At 62.7% G+C, this 26,872-nt stretch overlaps 5 protein-coding genes across 5 annotated transcripts; all 5 read right to left on the reverse strand.

Moving 5' to 3' along the window:
• Positions 1-129: 129 nt before the first annotated feature.
• Positions 130-5,184, reverse strand: LSCM1_06966 (uncharacterized protein; the record flags this gene model as incomplete). The annotated part of the gene is made up of 1 exon (XM_067324363.1): positions 130-5,184. The coding sequence occupies one exon, from the start codon at positions 5,182-5,184 to the stop codon at positions 130-132; it is 5,055 nt and encodes a 1,684-aa protein (XP_067180034.1).
• A 1,415-nt stretch (positions 5,185-6,599) lies between these two features.
• LSCM1_06967 (uncharacterized protein) lies at positions 6,600-10,319 on the reverse strand (the record flags this gene model as incomplete). Its single annotated transcript, XM_067324364.1, has 1 exon — positions 6,600-10,319. One exon carries the CDS (start codon positions 10,317-10,319, stop codon positions 6,600-6,602), a length of 3,720 nt encoding a protein of 1,239 aa, XP_067180035.1.
• A 2,164-nt stretch (positions 10,320-12,483) lies between these two features.
• Positions 12,484-16,617, reverse strand: LSCM1_06968 (uncharacterized protein; the record flags this gene model as incomplete). Its single annotated transcript, XM_067324365.1, has 1 exon — positions 12,484-16,617. One exon carries the CDS (start codon positions 16,615-16,617, stop codon positions 12,484-12,486), a length of 4,134 nt encoding a protein of 1,377 aa, XP_067180036.1.
• Positions 16,618-18,637: 2,020 nt separating this feature from the next.
• On the reverse strand, positions 18,638-21,121 carry LSCM1_06969 (uncharacterized protein; the record flags this gene model as incomplete). The annotated part of the gene is made up of 1 exon (XM_067324366.1): positions 18,638-21,121. The coding sequence occupies one exon, from the start codon at positions 21,119-21,121 to the stop codon at positions 18,638-18,640; it is 2,484 nt and encodes an 827-aa protein (XP_067180037.1).
• A 1,132-nt stretch (positions 21,122-22,253) lies between these two features.
• On the reverse strand, positions 22,254-26,576 carry LSCM1_06970 (uncharacterized protein; the record flags this gene model as incomplete). The annotated part of the gene is made up of 1 exon (XM_067324367.1): positions 22,254-26,576. One exon carries the CDS (start codon positions 26,574-26,576, stop codon positions 22,254-22,256), a length of 4,323 nt encoding a protein of 1,440 aa, XP_067180038.1.
• Between the last annotated feature and the right edge of the window lie 296 nt (positions 26,577-26,872).

Genomic DNA, 26,872 nt, shown 5'->3' on the forward strand with positions numbered 1-26,872 from the left:
AGAGCGTCGCCCGCACCTCCATCGTGCTCAAAGAAGTGCTGTACATCAGACAAGAGGAAGCCACAGGCGGAGCAGCGAAGATTAGGAGGGGGAGAGAGGTGCTCAGACGATTCTTGGAGAGCCGGCCAGCTACAGCTCGCTTGCTGAAGCGAGTCGGCCCCGTTTGCCGCGACTATGCAGCTTTGCTCGATGCAGCCGCCACACCAGCTGAAGGCTCCTGGCACAGGTGTGGCGGTACCGGCTAAAGACCTCGGCGCGGCTGGCAAAGGCAGCTAAAAAGGCCCCCGCTGTGGTGACAGCGGCATGCTGGGCGGGGGTGCAGTGCGATGCGATATACTGCGCACTTGTCGGCCTCGCAGCGACCCCAAACCACTGCGGGTGTGCTTCCTGCAGGCGCGATATGATGTGAGACGCCACTGCCTCGCCGCCGGCAAGCTTGGCACACTGCGCATCCTCCAACAGGACTGGCTGTGTGGGGAGGCCTTTGGAGCTCAGGAATTCCCCATTGTGGAGCCCGCTCACGATGGAGCGGGAAAGCCACTCGACCTCGTGAGGGTCGGCGCGCTGCCTCATCTTCAGCTCGCGCTCACGCAGCCAACGCCGCCACCGACACCCACGACCAACTCGCTGAATGGTCTTGGACGCCTCCAATACCTGGCGCTCCCATCGCTGCTGCTGCTCGAGCCTTCGCTGTTGTTCGCGTTCCTGTTGCTGGCGCTGCCTGGCTGCCTCACCCTCACGCTGCTGGCGGATACGCTGCAAGTCACGAAGACTCACGCGCTCCAGCGGTGTCTTGTAGTCGCCATTGCGCCGCGCAGCGAGTCCGCGCTGCAAGTATGCCTCGTACACATCACCAGTGTCGTGGTTAAGGAGGCTGCGTATGATGGCGGCATCAGAGCCCTTTGCCACCTCTCGCGCCGGGGCAGCGTGCGAGAAAGCCGTGCTCGAATTCAGCAGCGACGGTGGCGAGCCACGCGTATCCCCGGAAGGGGGTGAGATCACTGAGAATTCCCCGGCCCCTCCGTCAAGGGTGCCGCTAGGCAGTTGCTTCATCCGTGACTCGGCCGCAGGCGCTGAGAGCGGCGCAGCGGTCAGGGTCAGGCGTATGGCGGCAAGTGGTGCCCGCCGCGTTACTACGGCACTGAGCACCTCCGCGTCTCGGCGGAGCCGCGCCATGTGAAGGCGTGCAAGGTGCCGTCGATAGCAACGCTGAATGCGATGCGCGGCAGCACTCTGCCGCTCACTGTCTGTGCCGTTGTGCACAGAGAGAGGCGCGGCGGTTGCCGATTTGATGGACCCGACCGCCGCAGCGGGCTTGGCAGCCGGCGGCGCCGCTCTGGAGGCCTTCAGTGGGGAGCAACACGCCAGCCTGCACTGACCTCGACCGCTGTCTGCGGCATCCTCGTCGCTGTCCGGGGCTGCGGCGACTGCCGGTGTGATGCGAACAGCGCGCGCACAACGCACCTGCTCCGATAAAAACGCCCCCCCGGTACTCTCGAAGGCGTATGGCGCGACAGGATGTCTACCTCGGACATGCGGTGGCGACATCGTGGTGAACGAGTCCGAGGCTTCGAAAGCTATACTATCTCCTGCGAGGGTGTCGGTAGAGCTGCTGCGCATGGTGGGGGTCCGCTCGGCAGCCACCCGGTGCTCTGTCCACGCAGCGTACGCTGCAGCACAACGCGCCAAGGCCTCTTGGGCCCAGTGCACACACATTTGTTGCTGCAGCCGTAGCGCGGCGGCATCGCGGCGTTCCTCCTCGAGAAGATACGCCTCCTGCGCGGCGCGGCGCTGACGGCAGAGGCGAGCGGCGAGTCGCTGACGCCACCACCTCTGGATGCGCACCGCGCGCACACTGAGCGGCAGTGAGCGACCCAGCAGGTTCGGCGCCACGACCGTCCAATCCTCGATGCTAAGTAGCGCGGCGCTCGCGCGGCGCGCATCGTGCAGCTGCCGCAACACGTCGGCCACCGCTGCCGTCGACGGTCCTGCGACCGTAAAGTTGGACACCGAGGTGCTAGCAGCCCCCAGGGATAGCGGCAGCCACGGCACAACAACCTCGGCGCCGCTCACTTGCGGGGGCTGGCGCCGCGACGGTGCGGCACCGTTGAGGGCGAGCACAACGCCCGGGGAAGCCTGCGTGCTTGTGCATGCGCCTGAGAGGAGACTCGTATCCATTGTCACCTCTCCAGTGGTGTGGCGCGCCGCGTGGCCCCGCATCTTCGCGCTCGCCCCCGCTCCCGCTCCATCCACGCCTCCCGCGAATACATTCGGAAGGTCCGAGAACGACGGTTTCGGGCACGCAGCACTGTCCACCTTACGCGTTGGGTGGACAAGGTCTCTTGGGAGCACGTGAGAGGCTTGTCGGAGTGCTTCGCAGACGATGCGTTGCGTTTGGCGATCACGGAGCACGCCAGTGGCGCTGCGAATGCCATGCCGCGTACGGTGCACGCCGCCGTTCACTGTGCTGTGTGATGGCGCAACGGCAGGGGTAAGCAGGCAGCGGCTGGTTTGGAAGGGAGAAACCGCCGCGGCCGCGCTCACCTTCGCAGCAGTCGTGCCTGCGCCGCACAATGCCGTTGTCGCTGCTGGCGTGCTATCCGCCATCTGCAGCATGCGTCTCCATCTCACGAGCGTCTCCTCCGAGGTACTGGGCCTGCTTTCTTCAACCGCCTCTGCCACTACGGCTGCAAGGGGGGCTGCTGCTTGCAGGCGAGGGACTGCAGCTCGCCTGGCGGCGAGGCGAGCATGAACCAGCGCTTCGACCGCTGCATTGTATGTGTAGTGCCTCGCTGCGCCGCCTGCACCGCTGGGCCTTGCCTGCGGCGACGCTTGGGTGCTCAGGGCGACGCCCACTCGTCCCGCCGCTTCACCGTCGACCTCCTGTGCCTCCTGCACTGCGCACTCGGCCAGGGAGGTTGCTACCACGACGGGCTGCGTCGTCTCCGCAGGGCCGATCATAGCGGAGCCGCCCTCGGAACCGCCGCTGCGCGCCACTTTTTCTCCACCGAAGACCGCCTCGACGGCCGGGAATGGGCAGAGCGCAGTGGGGCCCTTCGTGGCCACTGCCTTCGGGTGCGGTAATGCGAAGGCCGGCATAGGTTGCGATGCGTTGGCGGCGCTGCGCGGAGCTGAGGCGAGACACACACACACATCTTCGCTTTGGTCACTGACCGGCGGTAGAATGGCGGCTGCTGCCGCCGTCGCCGTCGCCGCCCCCGCTGCTGTTGCTGCGGCTTCTGATGGATCCGCAGTAGACAGAGCGTGCGGCGCCACGGCGGGATAGCTGCTCGGCGTGACAGACGTGGCCACCGAAACAGGTGCAGCGACGCGTGCGGGGCTGTCGCATGGACTAACGTCGCTGCTCCTGCTGCTCACCTCCTCGTCCTCCTCTGCTGCTTGTCGTGCACGCGCCGCCAATAGGGCCTCTCGTGCGCTGTAGGGTAGTCGGGAGAGAGCCCACTGGTCGCACTCCTCTAGCGCCATCACACTACGCTGCAGCTGCGCATTCAGACTTGCCGTGGCGAACTGCACCGTTTGCCGAGCGACTCGCACCGCGCGGGCCGCGGCAGCCGAAGCCGCAGTTGCTGTCGTCTCCAGCCCTGTCAGGGGCGGAAGGGTACAAGCGGCTGTGGCGCTCACCGCGCCGTCGCTAGGCAATCCGCTGCCGATGCTCGGCAGCCGCGGCACCGAGGAGGCGATCCCGTTCGCCGCAGAGGATGCCGTGGGATGTATGTTGGTAGGCACTGGCAGCACGCGGCGCCGCGGCGTAAAACATTCCTCCAGAGTGAACGGCGACTGCGCCGGATGCGGCCCGTGTCTGCTGCCGGTGAACCCTCGCAGCGACGGTGTCGTCCGCGGCACCCCCTTCGCATGCAGCCTTTGGACAGGAGGGAGACCTGCTCGGCCGCCGTTACCACCCCTGATGTCGCCACCATGCAGAGGCAATACACTCTTCTGCTCATTTTCGTCGGCGCCGCCGCGGGCCACCATGCGCGTCACCAGCTGGGCCGTTCGGCGAGACGGATCGGGTCTGGATTGGGTGACTGCTACCGAGGAGGGCGAGGACCCCTGTTCCGGAGAGGAGGCAGAGGGCGAAATGGACGAGCCCCGCCGATGCGACAGCTGCTGAAGTGCGGGCGTGTCGTCGACGCCCTCCGCATCTTTGTCCTCGGCTGCGGGAGTACCGACGTGGCTTTTCGACTGCGGCCGGCGTTGCCAATCACCACCAGGCAGTGTGCGAGCTCGACACGGACTCGGGTAGCGGGCGCTGCCGGTGGTGACGAGGGGTAGCAGACTCCTGCGCACCGGTGGTGGCGGGGGCGACGGCGCTGCCCTGTGAGGCGCCGCCGGCGCGGTTGATGCTACGTGTTGGCTGGCGCTGCCACGCGGACCGTGAAGGATGCCGGCCGGAAGGCGCAGCGCTGTCGGCCCGCCGCAGTGGCCCTCTGCAGGTGCGGAGAGGTGAGTCGACGGAGGCGGGGGACGAGCGGCGGCGGTCTGCGCGCCGCTATCCCGGAAGCGGTGAACAAAAGCAGGCGGGAGCAGCAACGACATCGGTGCCGCGCGAGACAGCTGCTGCAGATGTATTTGTGCGAACCGCATGCCTGTCGCCGCCTCGCGCCTATCCATCGCCTCGTATCCGACGCCGTCCCTGAGCCCTGGGCCGATCTTGTGGGGGCGGATGTCGGTGCCGCCGTCCGGCCAGACCTGTCGAGCGGTTTCCAACCGCTTCTGCAGCTGCGCTGTGCGGTTTACCAAAGCTGAAAAAACGCGGCGGTCCTCGTCGCTGCGCAGCACCCGCAAAGTTGGCCGCCGCACCGTCCCTGCATCCACGGATGGGGGTGGCAAAGAGGGCCGCAGCGGCAAGCCCGCCGCCTCCGAGCTCTCCCCTAAAGGACCGACGGCGCTGTGGGTCGTGGACAGTGCGGCCGCAGCCGACGCAGCTTCCTCTGGCGCGGTCGCCACGGGGCCCATGCCAATGTCCCGACAGGCCGCTTCGCAGAGGTGCAGGCACCGCTGCACCTCAGGGAGCCTACCCTTCAGCAGCAGCGCCAAGGCCGCAGTGTGGGCGCTGTGAATGTAGTTGAAGGTGGCGAAGGCGACATCATCATCGTTGACGTCGTCGTCGTCGTGCAGGGCGAGCACGCCCATGAGTTGCGTCTCCAGGGGATCGATCTCCATGTCGGAAGCGCTGAAGCAGCCCTGTGCGCACGCGCCTGCCGAGAAGGGGGAGTGGGGAGGCAGTGCCGCCCTTGCTGGCGATCGCTTCCAAGTGTGCATCAACAGCACCAGAGCACGCGAGCGAGAGAGAGGAGGATGCAGGGGTGTCGCAGCGTCAAGCTGTGTCTACAGCGTATGCGCATGTGTGGTATGGGATGGGAGGAGGAGAGAGGTCAGGTGCGGAGAGCACGTGGATATTCGCGCAGCCCAATCTCATCACGCAGAGACGCTGACAGACCAACGGACCCAGACGTGTGTCTGATTGCGAATGTGAGAGGGGTGGGGTGGGCGTGGGCGGTGGTGTGGAGGAGCAGGCTCACCGCGGCACCTCAGGACAGTTCACGGGCCCCGTGAGTCGGCTCGCACACGCGATGGTGGGCAGACGCTGCGTGAAATGCGCCAGACGGCCGCGCGCCCACGTGAGGCAGCGGGCGTGCAGCGCGCACGAGTTGTACGGTGAAAGGGAAAGGGAGGGGAGCGATGGAATAGGGTGGTGGCGACGGACGCGTTGGGGACGATACGCGCGCAGAAGGCGCGTCATTGCGCGTGCGTGCGAGGCGCGACTGCCGTCCCTGTCACTTTAGCAGTGGTACCATTTGTCTTTCGTGACGCTTTGCCTTCCTGTGCTCGATCACGGCTGGTGGCAGGTCGAGGGACGGAGAGAGCGGCGTAGCTGATGAGAAGCAGCCGCTGACACACGCACACACACACACACTTAGCACCCCATACGCAGAAGACCGATTGAAACGCAAAGGCTCTGCGCGTGCGACGACGAGCACGAGGGCCGGCGATGACAGCGAGAGCGGCGGAATCGTCGCAGAAGGGCGAGCCAAGCAAAGACCAGGCGGAAATGTTTTTCTTTTTCACGACAAACCCACGCACGGCGGAGGCGACAAGTATTACCACCCGACGCGGACAGTACCCCACACCACTCCATTCATGATGATCGCCACTATTATGGGTCAGCACGACAGCGGCCGCTCTCCCTCTCACTGCTCCCTCGCCACTCCGCGCCGCACTCACACATCGCATAGCCGCGCGTACGCTTCCGTTGAGAGAGCGCATTGCTATTCTCTTGCCGAACTGCCGGCATGTCGATGCCCATGAGCGCACACACACACACACAAACGCACACACAACTCTGGATCTCGTCCGATCTCCGCTACTTCAGACTCTTTTTCGACGGTGACGTGTGCGCAGAGGGTGAGAGGCGGCGTCGAGCAGCGGCCACTGCAACCGCTGCTCGACACCTCCCTCCTCCCCACGTACACCTTCTATGGAGAGAACCGTCCAACCGGACGCCTACCCAAGACGCTGCCGGGATGCCGAGCCACACAGCAGAACATCCCGACGCGTTCCGTTCCCTCGTCTCTGCTTTACAACAAAAAGTGCGGCAACCGCGGCAGCAGGCGGCCGAGCTGTGCGCCGGCAAAACGTGCCACCCGCGTCGACAGACTCATCTTGGCGCCGCGCCTGCTGCCGGTCGGCTTCTTCTTCTTGAACGCTACACGTGAGCCGATCAGCCGCTTTCCCACACCACGCGCGGCGCTATCCGACGACGTGGCGCGACCCAAAGACTCTCCAGGGCGGCGCTTACTCGGCGGCGGCTTCTCATACTGGCAGGCGTGCACGCGGTACGCCGTCGCGCCCTTCGCGGACGCCTCCAGCGTCAGTAGCGGTTGCCGAAGCGGCGGCAGCTCTACCCCGCCTGTGATGCTGGCCGAGCGCTGCTCCTTCTGAATTGAGTTGATGAGCACACGTTCGTACTCCTGAAATGTCTTGTCGAACTTATCGAGCTCCGCCAGCCACATCTTCACCGGCGTCGTCCGTTTCAGTTCCTCTATCTGCGCCTGCGTCTTGGCGATATCCATCTGCAGCTTCTCTGTGCTCGTCCGGGTGAAGAACGTGATGGGCTTCTTCAAGATGTAGTCGAAGCTCTCATCGACGCGCACGAGGCCGAGCTTCACGCACGTCTTGACGAGTGTGTCATCTGTTGCATGGAGGAAGTCGATGTGGCCCTGCCGAAAGTGCTCCACGAACTTGCGCGTCGATTGCAAGCGGGCGAGATCCATCTCCATAAGCCCGATCTTGCGGGTGCGGCGGCGCTTGTACAATTCGAGGCGACGGTCATAGTGCCACTGCAGCACGGGTGAGAGGTTCGAGTCGATCGGGCTAAGCGTGCCGGCGGGTGAGAAGACGGTGCCGTTGATGTAGATGCGCTGCGCCAGCGCCAGGTCTGTCTCACACTCCGCCCACGTTGTCAGCGCGCCGTCGCGCACGATGAGGTCGATATCGATGTGGTTGGCGCCCGAGTAGTCAGCGATGCGCTGCACAACATCTGCGCTGGCGAGGGACGAGATGTGCAAGCGGAATGCCTCGATGCTCGTCATCCACGGGATTTCGGATATGTGGAAGCGACCGTTCGGGTGCGCTGTGTATTTGCCAACCGCGATGAACTCGTTGTCGGCGCCGCGCCGCACCGTGCCTTGGAATCCCACCGCCCACGGCACGAGGTTGCGCACCACCTGCTTGGCCGACTCACCGTTGATCATCGAGCGCACTGCCGCGGAGACGTCGAGGGGGTGAAATGATGGGATTGTCGTGGCAAAGCCGAAGCCGATGCCGACGGCGCCGTTGCACAACAGCATCGGTAGGATCGGGACGTAGTGGTGCGGCTCCACGACCGTGCCTTCTTCATCCATGTAGTCCAGCAGGGGGTCATCCTCCTCAGGGAACAGCAGGCGGGCAAAGCGGCTGAGCTTCGTAAAAATGTAGCGCGGAGCGGCATGGTCACTCCCGAGCTGCTGCCGAGAGCCGAACTGGCCCTCTGGCACCAGTAGGTTGATGTTGTTGCCGCCGGTGAAGTTCTGCGCCATCTTCACGATCGTCTCCTGCAACGAGGCCTCGCCGTGGTGGAACGCCGACACCTCTGAAATGTAGCCCGACAGCTGTGCTACCTTTGACGCCTCGGAGCTGTGGCGCCGCAGCATTGCCCACAGGATCTTGCGCTGCGACGGCTTCAGTCCATCGACGCAGTGCGGAATGGCGCGGGCGTTGCCGACGAGCGCGAAGTGCACCATCTCCTTATGCACAAACTCGGGAATAGTCAGCGTCTTTTTGCTGCGGTCGATGTCGATTTCGCCCTGAAAGGCGTTCGCCTTCGTCATCCACTCTTTACGCCACTCCACCTCCGCCGCGTCGAAGACGCTGTCGAGCAGCCGGTGGTCTTTGGCGTCGACGGTGAGCCGCATAATGTTCTTGTCCATGTCTGCGAAGTACTCCTTACCCTCCGCCGTGGTCGATGTACCGAGACCTTTGTAGTACTTGGCCGTGTAGCGCACATCCGGGTGGGCCCGCTGCCAGCGGTGGAAGTCACGGAAGCTATGGAAGGCGATCGCCTCCTTCGACTTGCCGCTGACCTTGATCTTCACAATCGGTGTAGAGAAGAGGGAAATGTAGCCCGGGTTGTTCTGCAGCAGCGTCGGCCACAGCGACTCGAAGGCGTTGATGACGAGGCCTTTGATGTGCGAGCCGTCTGCGTCTTGATCCGTCATGACGAGCAGTCGCTGATACCGCAGCTCAGCCGGCGACTGGTACTCCTTGCCCAGTTCCAGCCCCAGCGCGAGGAAAAGGTCTTGCAGTTCCTTGCACGACTTGAGCCGCTTCAGGTTTTTATTGCGCACGTTCAGCAGTTTGCCACGCAGCGGGAACACACCGCAGTATTTCTTCTGGTCGCTGGAGAGCGAGTTCAGGGCGAGTGCCTTGGCAGAGTCACCCTCTGTGATGATGAGCGTACGAATATTCCTGCCGTCTGGCCGCGACGAGGTGGCGTCGACGAGCTTCGTGATGGAGGATATGAGTGTCTTGCTGGTCAGCCGCCGGCCGGCGCCGATCTCCTTGTTCAGCTCGTTCGTGAGCTGGTCGTCCATGCTGTTCACGTGAGCCTCCAGGAACGGCATCGTCTCGAGGTACTTCTCCAGCGTGTTCTTCGGCACGCGCGGCATGGTCACGGTCGACACGAGCCGCGCCTTGCTCTGCGAGTCGAACTTCGGCTGCGCCTGAATCAGGAAGACGAGCACGGTGAAGTGCCGCTGCACTCGGTTCGTGTCCACCACCTTGCCGTCCTTCTTGAAATTCTTGCTCAACGAGTCGAGGCAGGAGTCGAGGATGTCCATGGCAGCGTTGCAGTGCGTGCCGCCATTGTAGGTGACGACGCCGTTCACGACGCCGACGATGCGCTTCGGGCTCTGTGTCAGCTGCGGCACATAGGCGACACTGCCGTTTGGGCTCGTGTGCACAAACGGCGCAGGCGGCATCGACCCGTCTGGGCCGGGCAGCGAGTAGAGCTGCGCGTAATCGGTAAACTCCTTGAAGCCGAAGGGCACGTTGTTGAGCCGCACTTCGATCTTGGAGAACATCGCGGCGAGGTCCATAATGCGCTTGTGCAGCACCCGCTTCATGTCTAGCGAGATGGACGCGTTTGGAAAGCCGAAGTGCGCGTAATCCGGCATAAACTTCACCCGCGTGACATTTTTTTCCTTCGGATCGACCCGGGTCACGCGCGGCGCCGTCGCCATCCGCATGTGGTCCGTCCAACTCATGTGGAACTCGCGGCCAGCTGTGCGGCAGACGACGGAGAACTTTGTGGAGAGGATATTTGTCAGCTTCGCACCGTAGCCGTGACGGCCGGCGGTCGTCGAGGTGGAGTCGTTGTTGTAGTTGGAGCTGGTCAGCAGGTGGCCAAAAACCATCTCCGGGATGTACATTTTGTGCTCCTTGCTGCGCACGATCGGGAGACCGGCGCCGTCGTTCTCGATTGTGATCTCACCCGTGTCGGAGATGTTGATGCTGATGTACGTTTGCCGCACGGACCCCTTGCTGTTGTTGATGTTGTCCGCCGCGTTGAGCAAAATTTCGTCCACAATCTTCAGGAGGCCTTGGTTCACCCGCATCGTCTCCCACACCATCTTGCCCTTCTCCGGGTCAAAGATGTACATGGACGTGGGCTGCGTCTCGATGCTGCCCACGTACATCTCCGGTCGAAGGAGGACATGGTCGATCGGGGTCAGTTTCTTATACTTCGATGCGTCCGTCATCCTCCACAGCGCTGAGGTTTGTGTGCGTGTGCTGGGTAAGGGTGGGACGAGAAAAAAGTGCGAGCGAGGACGCACACACCACTGTGACTCTGTGTTTCGGTGGGTTGGGCGCACCTGCGTGAGCCCGGTAACTGTGCCCAGTGGAGAGGGGGGGAGGGGAAGTCTCGCTCACACAGCCGACAAGCCCACCGAAAAAGATCTGCTGTGCCGCTACAGCTTCTATGATGGTGTGCACCGCCAGTTAGTGGCCACCGATCTCTCTGTGCACGTGCCTGACTCGCGTTTGGCACGGGCTACCGGGTGCGCGCTCTCTCGCTTCTCCTCCTCCTCCTCCTCCCCGGTTCACTGTGTCTGTCTGCGGGTAAGTTAGGCTGGTCGGGTCGATGCAGTGGCGCACACGGTACGCATGCAGCCAGAAGCGTGCACCACGGCTTGTGGGGGAGGTGGAGAGAGAGAAAGAGGGGGGAAGGGGTGGGGGGAGCGAGCAAGAGACTTGAAAGCTCCGTCGAGCGGTGTCTATGCGACGACTTTTATCTTCGCGATCGTTTCTATGCGGAGGGCAGCGAGTCGGTCAGAGGCCTCGCTTAATGTCGCTTCGTGGGCTCGTATTGCTTTGCGGCGTCCTCGTCTTCTATGCGTGGCTGACGAGTGCGTCAGAGTGTATCGGTACGTGTGCGTGTATGGGTGGAGGGAGTGATGAGGGAGGATAGAGTAAGACAGGCTCAGAGCGCGCAGGCAGAGGAGAGAAGGCGGTGTCTCCATGGGAAGGTGTTGCTTTCCGTTTTCGGGGCGTTCCTGTCAGCCAGTGTGCGCACGACGGAGGGCAGAGGGGCGTACCTTCGCGCACCATCCCGCTAGTAGAGCAGGCCACGTCGAGTCGCTTCTTCCCGTTCTTCACCCCCCGCCCGTTGCCCGTGCGAGCCGACAGACGCGGCCAAAGGGTCGACGGGGGGAAGACGTGGGGAGGGACGACCCATCGCTGCCCCGCGTCTGTTTCTTCGGTTGTCTCCGTCATTGCTTTTCATAGCTGTTCGAGAGGCGCTGCATACCTGCGGGGATGCTGCGAAGGGCGTGCCGCCGTGGCGAGCAAGGAGGGAAGGTGAGTGAGAGGAGAGGAGAGTGGTGGCTGCAGTGAGAGGGGGGGATGGCAGAGAGGGAGGGAGAGGAGCAGCAACGTCAGGGTAGTTTTGTGCAGAGGACATCAGCTTCACGCTCTATAGTGCGTGCCTGCCCGTGCGGGAATAGGTGCACATTCAGTAATCGGAGGAGTGTGGGCAACGCGTCGACAGTGCGGAGGGGAGCAGCTGTCTCTGCAGGAGGGTTGGCTGACCATACCCCCCCCCCCACGAGCATACCTGTGCTCGAGCCGAGACGGAGATCGCTTCGAGCGCCCTCTACTGCGCCCCCTGCGCTCCACCTTCCCCCACCCCCCACCCACACACACAGAGGGAACCACGATGCTTCCTCGCGAAAGCAGGTGGCGCTAACGATGAGCCACACGAGCAACGGCATATTTTCATCCCACGATACGGACAGCGGTACAGGAAAAGGAGATGGAGAGGTGCGCATGCAGCGCTCTACTTGGGACGAAGAAGAGGAGTGGGGGGGAGGTGATGGTGGTGGTGTAGAGAGCCCACGAACAGAGGAAAAGACAGCTGGAGTCATTGAGGGGGGACGGAGAAGTTGGGGGGAGGAGGGGAAGCCGCGAAGGACACACACACACACACATACACGGCGTAGCATAGGGAAAGCAAGATTAAAGGACACGAGAGGGTACACAAGAAATAGAAGGCGGTGAGCTGCACACAAACGCTGCACGTTGCCGACCACAATGGACAAAGCGCGGAGAGGTGGGGGAGCGAGAGAGAGGGCAACTACCAGCGGATGATCACATGGCGGTCAACTTCGGAAGGGGGCATCAATGCTGAGATGGGGAAGAGGGGGGGGCAGCGACTCACCTCCCTTGGCGTGCCGGATGGGCCATTCACCCTCCTCAGTGGATATCCCACTTGGTTTCTTTGTGCCCCATGCAGAGTACGCGTGCAGGGCTCCGTCATCAATCGATGCTTCATCGCACAAACACAAGCGCACACGCCGGCCATCCCCCTACCTGTCCGCCTATGCAATCTGCACGCTGCAACTGTGGGAGGGGAGGGGAAAGGCACTACTTATTGGAGATCCTCAGTTGCGGGCTGTGCTGAGCAACGTAGCGAGACCCGGGCTTCTCGCGCGGCTTGGCGTGGTTCAGCATCAGGCTGGCAACGTAGGGGGAGGTGTTTTTGGTATGTGTCCAGAATAGATGCAAGTGCTCTTGCCAATTCTCAAAGTGATACACCTGCCCCGCCACCATCATGACGCCGAAGCCCTCGGCGTTATTCAGCGCGTCCTTCGGTAGATGCGTCGTGTGCAGCATCATGTCGAGCGCATCGCGCACCGTTGTGGTGCGGTCAATCGTGATGAGGAAGGGCTGCCCAAAAGCGACGCGCTGCTGGTGCTGCCCCAGTGACGCGCTGCGGTCGTGCGTCGAGTAGTTCATGTGACAACACGCAATCCGCTGCTCCGTTCCTTGGAGCGGCGCCGCCGCCTGAATTTCTACCTCGAACTTCCGTAGCGCGGACGGCTCCAGCGCGGACTCCTCGGCGCCAGTCTTGGACATGGCTACCTCATACATCGCCGCGATGACATGCCTAGCCGGGTCCACGAAGCTCAGCGTGAAGTGCTGCGACTGAAGGGTGTCCTGCATGGAGCCCCATGCATCCGCCTCACGCTGCCACCCGGGCACAGACTGGCAAACAAGCCGCACAAGACCCTGGCGGGTGATGCTGGCCACATGCACGGTGTAACTTTCGCGGTGCAGTGCGTGTCCCGCGTGGTCTCGCAGCGTGGCGGTGAGGACACCAAAGTTCTGTTGCCGCTCGCGCGCTTCGGCCAGTCGCTCGTAATAAAGTACTGAGGTTGGGTTGTACGAGTCCAGGTAGAGGAGGTCCGCCACGGTGAGTCGGCTGCTGCACAGAGTTGGCGACACCTCTGGAGCTGGCTCACCGGTGCTGCAGCACTGGTACAGCTGCAGTCGATTCGGGTCGAAGGCGACGGCGCGACCGATAGCGGCGCATACAGCCTCGTAGTTCCAGCTGAAGAGCATGCGGCATGAATGCTCTGTGGGCAGCGTTGTCACTGCAATCTCGTGCAGCGTGGGGAGCTGCACCGCCTCGTATGGGTTCAGCGTGGCGGCGATGCGAATCGGGTCTGCCTCCACCATGGCATTCACGACAGCGGTGGCTTTGCTGCCAGTGGTATCCGCGACCGGCGTCGGTGAGAGACTCACGCTGGTGGTCACGCCGCCCGTGCTGCCGGTGCTCGGCATCTTCGTCTTTTTCGCATCGGACGGCACGGAGTTGGAGCTGTTGGTCGGCGCCGTCGACTCCCCCTCCTGCGACTCGCCGGCGATGGAGGCGCCGGCGGCCCCCTCAAACTCTTCGCCTGGCGCTGCCGAAGGCGACACCGCCGCCGCCGCCACGGCGCTGCGCTGCCGCTCCAGCGTCATCTGCCGGTACGTGTCGTCGTTGGCTCTGTGGCTACGCTCCACCTCGACGATATGCACGTCAAGGCTGTTGCGCGTGTCTCGGTAGTAATTTAGGATCGTCAGGCAGCGGTACGAGGCAGGAACCGCTCTCATCTGCGCCACCACAACGCACCCTGACTTGAAGTCTCCCAGGTCGAGTTGCTCGTTCAGCTCGACCGGCGTGTGATCGCCACGCTCGAGAAAGAAGCGGAACATGGACGGCGGTGGCTGCTGCTGCTTTGCCGCGGTGGCGCCGGATGCGGATGGCGCCGGGTCATCCGGCAGACCGAGAAACTCTCGATACACGGCCGCACAGCAGTACGTCTTGGCCGCTTTATCGATGATTCGACTGCCAATGTACTGAATGGTGTTCGTAGAGTAGTCGTAATACTTGAAGAAGATGAGGGCGCGGTCGTAGCCAACAACGGGCAGCACCGGCAGCGCAGGGGTCGATGCCACCGCGGACGGCTGCAGGAGGGGGTGCCCGAATGGTAGTTCGAGGTGAACGTTGCGCACGGTAACCGCCCGCTTGTTCGGCATGTAGCACGTTAGCATTACCGACACCGTCCATCGCGACTCGCTCAGCACCAGGGTGACACTGTTGCTGCTATCGGTGACCGCTGCCATCGCAACAGGAAGCGTCTCGGTGTCGGTCGTGACAACGTACTCGACGGTGACGCCGTAGTCCGAGTGGTCGAGAGTAATGTGCAGCGCCTTCGCCTGCGTCGGGCTCGACAACTCCACCGTGTAGCAGCGGCCAGTGCTGTCCTGCTGGACGCTTCGAATCAGGCCCCGTTCCGTCGTCAACCCGCGCAGCCCCGGCAAGGGCACCTTCGCCTGGTCGACATAAAGGCACATTGTCAGCGCCGCATTGCTCTCTTCTGCGGTAAGGTAATCCTTCAGGCACTCCTGCGGCTGCTGCGGCCCGAGGCCACTGCGCTCCACACTTTCCGCGTGCGTCGGCAGAGCGATGGACGGCCGCAGCGCCGACCCATCGCTGCACCGCCATAGGCGACAGTTGTACGCCGTCACACCTCGCCGCGCCATCTCCGACTGTCCGGCCAATGCCTCGTACACCGTTGCCAGCGTGTCCGACTTGCGTACGATTATGACGCAGTCGGCAAATCGGCGCCACTGCTGAACATCGCGGGAGAAGAGCTCTGTGCTGCACACGGAGTCGCAGTACCTGCTGAGCGCCGCATCCGTGAGGCAATACATCGTCACAGACATCCGAGCCTCCTCGGCTTCGCGTAGCTGTTGCTCTTCTTCCTGAATGGCGCGCCGCATCGCCTCCTTCACACGGTCAGATACGATGTCCGTCGGCGAAGGCGCGAGGATTGCCGCCGCATCGGCCCGGCGCACGTAGGATAGGATATACGCGTTCGCCCCACCCATGAGTGACGTGTCGTGGCGGAGGCTCTCCGCCGTGCCGGCACCGCGGCCGTAGTTGGCACGCACCGCGACGTCCTCTGGCACCTGGCGCACGTTCTCGTCGTCGTACTCGAGCCAGCGGCAGAAGCGCTGCGCCACCGGGTCCCACTCCCGGATGTAGCAGTAGTAGTGGCCGCTGCGAGCCGTGCCGCGATGCACGATTACCCCTTGCAGGTCGTAAATGGCGGGCGAGTCGCTGCGGAAGGGGACGACAGCGGCGCCTAAGGTGCTCCGAGTCTCCACGCCGTCTCCCGCCTCTGCGGCGTTCGGTTTTTCCAGGGCGCGAAGGTCTAAGACGACGGGGAACTCCAATGGTGCGTTCACCTTGCGCATCTCGAGTGTTGGCGAGGTCAGGTCCATGGCGAAGCGCTTCAGATGGAACCACGTCACGGCAGGGAAGCGTGTGTAGCTGTAGCCCTTTTCGGCATCCATGTACACCACCGGCATCCCCTCCCGCTCTACACGGTACTTGTTGTCGCCGATGAGCTGGTCGCGCGCGGTGAGTGACGTCAGACTGCCAAGAAGCGTGCTGTGCTGACCAAGAGGAATGTGAACGTCATAGTAGGTGTCCGCGCGGCGTGACACAAACGATTTGTCCAGCGTCTCCACGAACTGCTCGCCACGGCCCTCGAAAAGTTGATTGATGGCGCCCTCCGTCACGGTCCCCTTCATCCGCTCCTCCAAGTTATCGCGCAGCAGAGTCGCCATCTCCTGAATGTCGTGCTGCACGTACAGCTCCTTGCGGCCCCAACCAAAGGCGTTCGTCAGAACGGTGGTGCGCGCTGGCGTGGTGCGCTCTTGCATCTGGAAGAAGATCTCCTGCAGGGCTTTGTATACCGTCGGCCCATCATCGCCTTCGACGGGGATGCGGTAGACCGCGGTGCGGAAATAGCTAATGTGGAAGAGCAGCTGCAGCAGCGAGTTCAGGTAGCAGGTGCAGCCCTCATTGATGAGCCCCACAGCAGTCGGCACCTTTTCGGCCTCGTCCCCGTTGTCAGCCGCGTCCGCAGGGGATGGACAAGCGGCGGCGCCGGCAGCGCTCCCAGACTTGGGCGCATAGTTGCGGGGTAAACGACGATGCGCAGGAGCGTCAGCCTCGTCGTCCGCGACGGCGGCGCCGCTACTGCTGCTGGAAGTAACAGCCAGGCGGTCACTGCGCTGCGCGTCGACGTCGTCGCTGTGAATGTCGCTACTGAGCTGCGAGCATACCGATGACCCTCGACAGGTGTCCATCGATCTGTTCCCCTCGGCGCCGTTCGAAGACCGTTCCTCTGCGAGCACGTCACCCGCATGGGGGTATTCCATGGCAGCGGCAGCTAAACGGATAGAAATGGGGAGAGGAGGGGGGAGGCACTAAACTGTGAACATCTGAAAGCGGCAGAGCAGGTGCGACGAGCCCACAAATGGGGCAGGGGACAGACGGAAGGGTTGGCACTGCCGTCGGTAGAGGGGAAGGGCAGGGGACGCTTCGACAGTGTAGCGATGTGTGCTTCTGCAGAGCTGAAGCAATCACAATATATATATATAGGGAGAGAGAGGTGCGTGTGTGTGTGTGACTGCGATTGTGCCGAAAAGAAATGAGGAGGCGGTGGCGCCTAATGTCACGTGAGAGGGTGCGACAGTGGGGTGGTGGTGGGAGTGAGGTGGTCTGTATGCTCCCCTCGCTTGTAGGAGAGAGTGGGTGTGGTGGTCGCTGCTGACCTCTCTGAATTTCAAGCAGGTGTGTGTGTGTGTATCGCTGATCCCTGAAGCATTCATGCGCTGCGATTAGGACGCCCACAAAGGGGAGGGCGGAAGAGGAGGCGGACAATAGACAGGTGGCACCACGCACATCAGCTGCGCACGTGAGAAGATTGGCATCTAAACCACAACGCTCTGCCGCACCTGTGTGCGCGCGCGTCTTCCTGTTTCACTGCTGAAAGGGATGGAGTGGGGCGGGGAGGCGGGCGGCTGACTCTTTGTCGTGACGGCGAACACATCGACACTACCGCAGTTTACCAGCGCATGCGAACACGCCCGTGGATGTGCCTGAGAGAGCAGCAGCCACTTTCGCACGTGCTGCTCCTCCTTTCACGACGTGGGTCCGTTTTTGCGGCGACGCAGAGCACACGGGGGCTTAGCTCCACTACGGGCCGCCGTTGAACAAGACCCACTGCCGTGTGGTGGTGCGCAGCAGCTCGTGAGAGACACGCGCTTCAGCGATGCGCCGAAATCAGTCGTCGGAGCATCGCCTCTGCCGCCCGCTCTGCCCACCTCACACCCGCGCCCGCGATGCCGGCCACCGTGTGGTGCATCCCGCGCAAGGGCGGATCCAGCTCCCCCAGATCAGTAGGCAGAGTGAGGCCCGGGCGGCATACGCTTGGGTCACACGCTGGCGCTTCGCCCATCACTTGGATGGTGCAGACGCGCCCGTTGTCGCAGCTCGCATCGGCGCAACACCGCACAGGACCTGTCCACCGACATCAGCAGCGGGCCGTCGCCCTGGCATCTCCTCGCGTCGCAGGCGCTTGGCCCTTGCCAACACTGGAAGTGGTTCGGCGTCGGTGGGAAGAGAGAGAGGGGGCCGCTTGGATGCTCCCCACAAAGAGAGGAGGGGAGGGGGCCCCTGATCTCCCCCCTGCCACCCACCCCACCCCATACCGAGCTGCCACGCGCACAGAGGCGGCGCGACCCTCCCCCGTTCGGCAGCAGCGAAGCGAGGCACCGTAGAAGTGCGCAAGAGGGAGAGGGAGGCGCAGCGAGACAAGACGGCGAGTGGGAGAGAGTGCAGGGGCGGCAAAGGAGGGGAGGGAAGGGGGAGGAAGGGGATGATGGCAGAGCAGTGCTACGATGCTGAGAGGAAAAAGGGCGATGCTGACGGCCAGCACCTCCCACACCAAACACGTGCAACGGGCCACGGTGCTCAGCATGCGGCATCCCCGCCACCTTCTCCCGCTCTTCCCCTCGATCCCCCGTACACACACGCACACACACACATATATACTTTTGTAGAGTTCCGCAAGCGCGCACGTCTGGGGGACTCAACGCACAGCTCGTGCCACTAAGAGATCAACGCAATACAGGAGAGATGAATGCCGGTCAACGCGCACATTGCCTTTCCCGAGCACATGCCCATCCACACAGATGCGGCGGCCGTCCTTTCTGGGGCGCAGTGAGGACAGGGAGACAGATGTCGTTCTTTTCTGTTTGCTCCAGCCGGGGAGGGAGGGAGGGGCGGCGGTGGCGGTGGCCGCTGCTTCCGTAGACGAGTTGCACATCTCCCTCCCGCCTCCCCCACACGCCAATCCGATACGACGGGAAAGGCTCTCCTCTTTCCTCCCTCGCCTCAGTGATTGCGCAAAAAAAAGGTGTGCATGGCGATGACCAGGATGATGCACATTGCCCAAAAGAAAGGGTAACCGTAGTCCCACGTCAGCTCCGGAAAGTTCTTCTGAAAGTTCATGCCGTATACCCCCGCCAGAAATGTCACAGGTGTGAAGAGCATGGTCACACGAGTCAGCACTGCCATCAGTTCATTGGTGCGGAAGCTCTGCAGAGAGATGTGCAGGTTCAGTAACCTCTTCGCATCGTCCCGAACCTCCATCGCACGGTCGTTGATTTCGATGCATGACGCACACATCTGCCCCGCCATCTCACGCGAGCATAGCCTCAACTTTGTGAAGGCCCTGGTCAGAACTGCCTGGGTCACGCTTAGCATCCTGTGCTGCACACTCGTGCGCCGGTGCAAGTGGTGCAAGAAGCGGTTCATTTCTCCCTTGTGCATCGGCGAGCGGTCCTGCTCGTCCAGCAGCCGGCGCAGGAATGGCGACCGCGAACTGCGGGCAAAGTGGTGCAGAATCCGCTTGTCAATGTAGTGGCCGGACGCCACCGGCGCTGTCATGGTCGGCTTCTCCACGAACAGTTTCGCCTCACACTTATCAAGAAGCGCCGTGTGCACGTCGAGGCTGATAAGGTATGTGTAGATGGCGTCATCGATGATCTTCAGGAGGAACTCTTGGAAGGATACGTTGCTGTTCTCGATGACTCGCTTCCACTGTGAGCGCAGGTTTGCCATGCCGTGGGTGTCGACGCGATGCAGCGTGATGACGATGTGCTGCTTGAGGTCCACCACGATGATCCACCGATTCGTCAGCTCCGTCACGCTGTCGTCGGAGATGGCAATTTTGTCGGTCGCCACACGCAGATTCAGCAAGTACTGACCAGGGTAGACGGGCGACTCGCACACCTGTGGCAGCACTAGCGTATGCTCGCGGTCGGCGAGGAACGATTCGCACAACCTGAAGCGGTGCGTTAGATAGCGCAGCGTCGCGTTGTACTGTTGCCGGCTGGCGTCTCTGCCCGTAACGTCCACCCAATACCAGTTAAAGCTATTCTCGAAGTACAAAGACTTGGACCTGCGCGACTTGGAAGATGAGGAGCGCGTCGACGTCATCTCCTCCCAGGCACGCCGCTCCTCCAGCGTCATCTCGGCCAGCTGAAACACTTGCGAGTCGTGGGTCGGCATCGCCATCATGACTGGCGCGTCGCGACCGTGTCTGCCAACAGCGGCACGCGGCTTGCATGGTATGACCTGAGACTCACCTTTGCGAACGAAGATCGGGTCGCGAAGCTGGGAGGTGTGCAGCTCAACGTCCCTGAAGTGGTTACCAGAGCCGCCGCGGCTGTTGAAGTAGCGGATGCGCACGACATCCTCGCTGTTGAGCACCACGCTCATCTGCGGTGCCGGATCTACGGCAGGGGCGCCATCTTCCCGGTGCAAAAAGGTCCCGTACATCGCCTTTTCGCGGGCGCCGGCGAAGGTGGGGGAGACTGCGCGGCGGGCAAAGCTGCTGCCTGTCTCTGCGGCCGAGGAGTCGATAGGTCGGCCGCCGAGGGACGCGCGACCGCCACCATTGGCGCCTAGTACAGTAGCTACTGTAGGCGTTGGCACCGCTGCTCCACTCGCCAAGTTGCTTGCGAGAGGGTCTTCGGACGGTATTTTTTGGTAGCCGTCCCGCCTGTGCGCGCCACCACAGCACTCCTCCTCCCTCTCTTTCTCACCGCCGGCAAATCCGATGACGGCGCCGCTCCTGCTGAGCAGCGGCGAGTGCACCAGCGTCGCTGCATCGTTGTAGTCGATGCTCCCAATGTGGCCCGCTACTGCGCTGTGGTTGCGCATGGCCTCGTCGGTAGTGTCGTTGAGGGTGCGCCAGACGTTCGAGCGCGGTACAATAATGAAGCGACCACTCGACGATGACGAGGAGGAGGAGGAAGACGAGCGGCGACTGGAACTGTTGCTGCTGGTGCTAGCAGAGCTGCGGATGCGGGCACCGCTGGACGGATGCGTTCGGGCAGACGCCGAACACGAGCGCGAGCTGTTGTGCGAGCGGCGACCGCGGCGGCGGTGACGGCGCGCGCGTGACTGCTTCGACTTGCTCTTGCACGTGGACGCCGAGGAGGTACCCGAATCGAGAATGTGCTGCTTTGCCTGAGCGAACTCCTCGCTTGTGAGCCCGCCCAGCTGATGCAGCTCATGCAGGCCCCTGATAGACTCCATGAGCTCGAGTGGCCGCAGGGTGTAGGCGTGTGCACTGCTCTGGCGAACCTCCGTAGAGGAGGCCGACACCACAACGTTGGCCAAGTCGTGCACACGCGGCGGTGGCTGCGCGTGACTGGACCTCTGATCGCTTGCCACGCTGGTGTGCTTAGCGGAGGCTGGGGTGAAAAAGGTGGGTACTTCACGGTGCGCCAGCTGATCGGGCGGCGTCATCATGGCAGCGTCTTCCGGCAGCGACGCCGGTGCCAGGGTATCCGAGGTGTTAGCTGACATGAGGACGTGCGCTGAGCGTTTGGATCGGCACAATGGCCCGAAACTCTTCTTGTGATCGCAACCGCAGGAGCGTTGTGCACACACGCCGCAGCGCCGCCGCCCACCGACTCAGGCCTCTGCTGCCTCTGAAAAAGACGCACAGGCTATCGGGCAATGACGGCGATCCAAAAATGAAGCGATAAGGAAACGCACAACGCCCTGAGCAGCGGGGCTTCTACGCCGCGGTGTTCCGTTAGCGCTGTGGGTGAGTGCCGTATGTAATATACATATATGTATGTATGTATATGTTTGTATTAGGGAGGTGTGCGGGTGAGCTCCCTGTCCTTGCGGCGAATTCTGTGGTGGACGTGACGAGGGGAGGTGAAGGATCGACACAGAGGCAGGGGTGAGCACTGATCAGGGTAGGTGAAACTTTGCGCGTGTGCGCGCGCGCGTTTACGTTAACGCAGAAACGCACAAATGGGTCAGCGCGGGCTACGCTCCATGAGCTTGCAGCGACGCTGGTCATTGCTCAGGACTGTGCATCTTTGATGGAGCTAGTGCACTGGCACATGGCGCTAGGACACCAGTCCTCTGCACCGCAGCGAACGCGCATCCACCGGCCAGCCCTTCGCCTCTCGCTCCCATCCATATTATTTCTCATCCTCTGGCTGGCCTCCACTGAGGCGCCTTTTTTCTTCACTATTTGGAAATCTGCGAAATGACACACACACACACACACGCACATGCACAAGCGCACAGAGGTACGTACGGGTGGACTCTTCTGCCGCTCTCTCTCTCTCGCCGACGCTACAGCGCTTGATGCGACTCGGTGCGTGCGTGTTTGCTTGTGCGCCATGACGCTCGCTTCTTTGGCGAGGAGGTCTTACACGCTATCGCCATGAGGGGCGGGGAGGCAAACGTCGACACTTCAGATGAGCAGAGGGTGACGGACAAGAGACTTTCGCGCGCGCGTGTGTGTGCGTGCGTGCGTTGACCTGCAGCGCGACTACAAAGACGGAAGGGGTATTCGTTAGAGTGCCTGTTTAAATGAAAAGCAGAGCCCAACGAATCGGCTCTGCAAAGTGTACGCCTCTCCTCCCCTTCCCGCCTCTTCCCGCTGCCAAGACTACACCACCTCGAGGCCACACCATTACTCACCTTTACCGGCACCGCCACCAGTCGAGGGAGGACTGTAGCGGCCGCTGCCACTGCCTCGGCGAGAGCCCTCGCGCAATATGCTGTTGCTATTGCCAACACCGCCGCCACGATGGGATGTGGCGCCGTTTCCGCGGCCACCGCCACGGCCACGCTCAAAGTGACCGCCGCCTCGCCCGGCGCGCGTGCTTCCCTGCTGACGGTCGTAGTGACTACCACCACCGTTGCGACCGCCTCCGCCGTGGCGGCTACCGTCGTGGCTGCTGGCATAGTTAGATGACGGAGAGGGCTGCCCCACGGGCTGCTGCTGTGGCGGCGCCTCCTTGCTGCCGCCTGCCCTGGAGTGCTGCCCGCTTCCACCCTCCCCCTGACTGCGTCGACGGTTCTTGTAGGAATTACGGTACAAACGCTTGCTGCTGTCCTCCCCGCTTCGTGTAGCCTGCAGGGAGGTGTTACTCTGGCTGCCTCGTTGCGACTGACGGCTGCTGGTCTGTCCGCTATCCGCCTCACGCCGTGGCGGGCGACTGTTGCGGGGGCGGGACTCGCTGAAACTGCTAGCGTTGGAGCTTTGCAGCTCATCCGCCGACTCCGCTCTCCCGCCAGCACCGCCGCCGTTGCCGCTGTTGCCACTGATGTTACCGTTGCCGTTGCCGCTGCTGCTCGAGGCGACTGGGCCGTTCACGGAGCGCAGCGAAACGCTTCTGTGGAGCGACACATCGTCGGCGCCGTGGCAATCCATTATGAGCGCGTACTCAGCGCTCGGCGGCGCTGCAAGCGCGCAGATGCTCTCATGGGCTGGCTTGTCGATCGCACCGTCGCGCTCCGCCTCGTAAAAGCGATCTGCCCGCTCCATCGTCTCGTCCGACACAATGTGCATGCACACAAGCTTGCGCAGTACTCGGGCAGCGGCTGACATGGTCATCGGGCGAGGCGTGTAACGAAGAATCTCGTAGACTTCCGTCACAATCGCGATTTCACGCTCTGCGCGCGTCACGCCGTCGACGGTGACTTGAAGAAGGTCCATGTTGTCCTCCACGAGGGCGTCGCCGCTCGAGCACAACTCTGCTATTAGAAGCGCGCTAAGCACCTCGGCAGCGAGCGTCGAATCGCGGCTCGTCGTTCTCGATGACGTGCGCAGCTGCTCGAAGATGACCTCGCGGGACGGCGAGCCGGTGCGGAATGCATGGTAAAGTCGCAGCTCCAGTGAGTGCTGCCGCACGTCGTGGAAGGCGACGACGCTATCGAGCAGCGCCTGTGCCTCGCTGGGTCCGCCGGACAACACGAGACTGTGCAGCACAAGCAGCGGGCGGTACCGCACAAAGCCCTGCGCCTCGGTGGAAGCTTGCCACGGGAGCTTCTCCGGGGTGACCAGTACATGTGCCATGTACTTGCCTACGTCAACGAGGTAGCTACGCACGGCTGGCGGCGCGGTGTACACGAGCAGCTCGAGGCCCTCGTTCAAGAGCTCCTCGTCGTAGACGACGCGCGCGTGGTCGGATAAGATGAGCTGTGCCCAGAACTGAAAGATGTGGAGGTCCTCATAGAGCTTACCTTCGATGGCACGCTGCAACGCCTCCATGGCGGCCTCGTGCAGTTGCTCACGACACATTGCCACCGCCTCCGTCACCTCTTCGCTGCTCGCGTTCGTGTGTGCGGTCAGTTGCGCGACGCAGGCGACGAGCACGGCGCCAGTCTGCTTGCGTGTCTTCTCCTCCTTGACAACAGAGAGACAGCGGTCCATCCACGCACCGAGGGCTGGTAGCACGTTGCCGTAGGTGTCGAAGAGGTGCATCGCCACCTCGTCGGCGCTACATTGGCCACTGGAGAAGGTCGCCATCAGCTTTGCGATTGCCTCGGGCCGCACCTGCTGAAGAGTCGACCGCGACGTGAGCGTGAGGACGGAGTGTGTGGAACTGGCTGCAGGTAACTCAGCGGGCAGCATGCCGTTGATCGAGCCAGCCGAGTCACTCAGACTCACGCTGCCCACTTGCTTGCTGCGCGGCGCTGGTAGAGGCTGCCCGCCCACCATCGTGGAGTTCATCGACAGCTGCCCGCTAGAGTCCGCAGCAGCGCCTACTGGTGGCGCCGCTGCCCCTGGCGGTGCAGCGGGGGAGATGACGGCGACTACGCCCTGCTCGACGACGTCGCAAGGCGGAGGTGACTGCGCTGGCGAGCTGCTCACCGGCTGAGGCGTAACGAACGCCGCCGCGCTCAGCTGAGCACTCGCCATCGGCGATGCTGGCTCATTGGGCAACATGGCACGCAGGTCGTCGACCGTCGACATGAGCACGAAACGGCAGCGGCTGATGGTGTAGTGCGTCACCCAGTAGTCTAGCTGGCGCAGCAGGTGCGGAAGCATTCGGCGGCCCTCCCCGGACTGCACAAAGTACCGCTCCTTGACCGTCTTTACGACGGTGATGATCTCATCCACCTGCGACTCCGTCGGCGTGTACGGCGGCGGCACGGTGAACTCTCCAAACTCAGAGCCGAGGCAGCAGATGCGGAAGATGACCGATATGACGGAGGCGGCGACGATATCGCGCAGGAACAGCTCGCAGACAAATCGGACGTTGCCGCACATGCGCTCGCGGCGCTCCTTCTCTGTCTCGAAGCCGACCGCATGACCGCCTTCGACGGCGGACGTGTTCGCCGCCGCCGTCGCTGCCTGAATGGACGCGTCCGCCTCCTCCGCTCGGATGCTCTGCAGAAACTCAGCCTGGCAGCGCTTCAGCAATGCCATGCGCAGGCGGTACTCGAGGCTCTGTGTCTTGTCCCCGACGATATGCTGACCTTGCGGCACTTTACAGAGGGCCGCGATGAGGTCAGCGTAGCTGTGGCTGAAGTGCTGCTCCCGCACTGCCTTGGTGAAGAAGGTGTCCACGATCCTCGTCATCTGCTCAGCGTTCGCCTCGGGGATGGGCAATCGCAGCAACTCGTTCTTCACTTCCCGGAACTTAACGGGGTCGGTGGTCACCTTGTTCAGCACGGCCACCACCATGTGATGGATCTCCTTCTTCTCCACTTCGCCGAACAGACCGCGACGGCGCAGCGAGCCCTGCGTGAGAGAGATAGGCGCTTCCTGGCGACCCTCCCACACGTCACCGAGTGCCTCGAGTGCGTTCGGCTTCTTGGCCGCGACGCTGACGCCGGTGCGCAGGGAGGAGGAGGAGGAGCCGAACACGCCGCTGTCGCGGCTGGGCAGGTCTGCAAGGGCGCCAGCCCCATTCTTCGCGCCAGCGACGGCGCTGGCACACACACTGCCTTTTTTGCCTTTCTTTGCGGCAGCCCCCAACGCACTCGATGTGAGGTTCGTGCCGCCCACCCGTAGCGGAGTGAATTTCGCCGTCTGCTCGTTGATCTGACTCACGAAGCGCTGCACTCCGCACGGGATGTGCCCCGTCTCATGACGATACTCCGTCATCCACGCAGAGATCTGCGCCGCATCAAAGGCGACCATCTCATATGTGGCGTGCAGCGGCGGCGGCGCAGTTGGTACCTCGTCCTCCGCCGCCGCACTCTCGGCAGCGCCCGCTGACTTCTCCAACCCTTCAGCGATCTCGCGTGCCTCCTCCGGCTCTACTGAAACCGTATTCGGCACTTCCCCCGCGCCCACGCCAATAACACTATTTGTTACCTCAGCCGCTGCCGCGGCAGCGGCAGCACCATCGGCGGTGCCCGTATTCCTCTCCCTCTGGGCAGAGGTGACTGCTCTGCCCCCATCCTCGTCGCCTGTCCTTCGTCCCGCCATGTCGACAAGGGCGGTGGCGACGACCGGCGCCTGCGCCACCGCCGACTCCACGTCTCCGTACGCTGCAGGGGGTGCTGCGGCGGCTGTCGGTGCACCTGCCCCTATCTGCTCCGCTGCGGAGCTCTCGATTTCCGTGGAGACACCGACGGGTACAGCATTGGGCCTCTCGGCGACAGCTTCTTCGGCAGCTTTCTGCACGACCAGTCCGCCCGCTACTGCCTCTCCCTCCAGTGCCGTCTTCTCTGCTGCTTCCGGGCGGCGCGGCTCGACTGCCCCGATGGGGGTCTCCGGGGCTGCTGCCGCGGCCGCGTCTTCTGCGTTGGCTTCAGCAGGTGAAGCGGTAGCGAGGTCCTCCGCCCCCTCCGCAGTGGTTGCAGTGGGCATGTACGGCAGCGCCTGCATACCGTCTGCGTACTTCGTGAGGCGCTGTCGTGGGCCGAATAGAATGCTATGCAGCGTAGATGGAAAGGCGTAAAAGGTGCTTGGATTGCTGCGTGATTCCTCTCGATTCTTCGGTGCCGAACAGCAACGCCGCGCCGGGGCCCACGCGCCACGATCTGATTGCTCCATCGAGTGCCCGCGTGCGTTCCCGCGACGTGCGATTCAGTAGGAAAGGACGGACGATAATTACGAGAGAGAGAGGTATACGATGGGTGCGATGGCTGATATATGGTTGTGTGTCTCTGTGTGTGTGCGTGTAGGGGGGTGTGGGTGTGGGGGGTGGGGCACAGAGTGTTAGCGAAAGGGGTGAAGCAAAAACGCAGCAATGCAGAGAAAAATATCCGCACACACACACACACACACAAAGAAAAAAAAGGCTACGAAGCACAGAAAAATCGGGGAAAGAAGACCTGTGGGAAGGGGAA

This window comes from Leishmania martiniquensis, chromosome 15, assembly GCF_017916325.1.
Source record: "Leishmania martiniquensis isolate LSCM1 chromosome 15, whole genome shotgun sequence".
Classification (NCBI taxonomy): Eukaryota; Euglenozoa; class Kinetoplastea; order Trypanosomatida; family Trypanosomatidae; genus Leishmania; species Leishmania martiniquensis.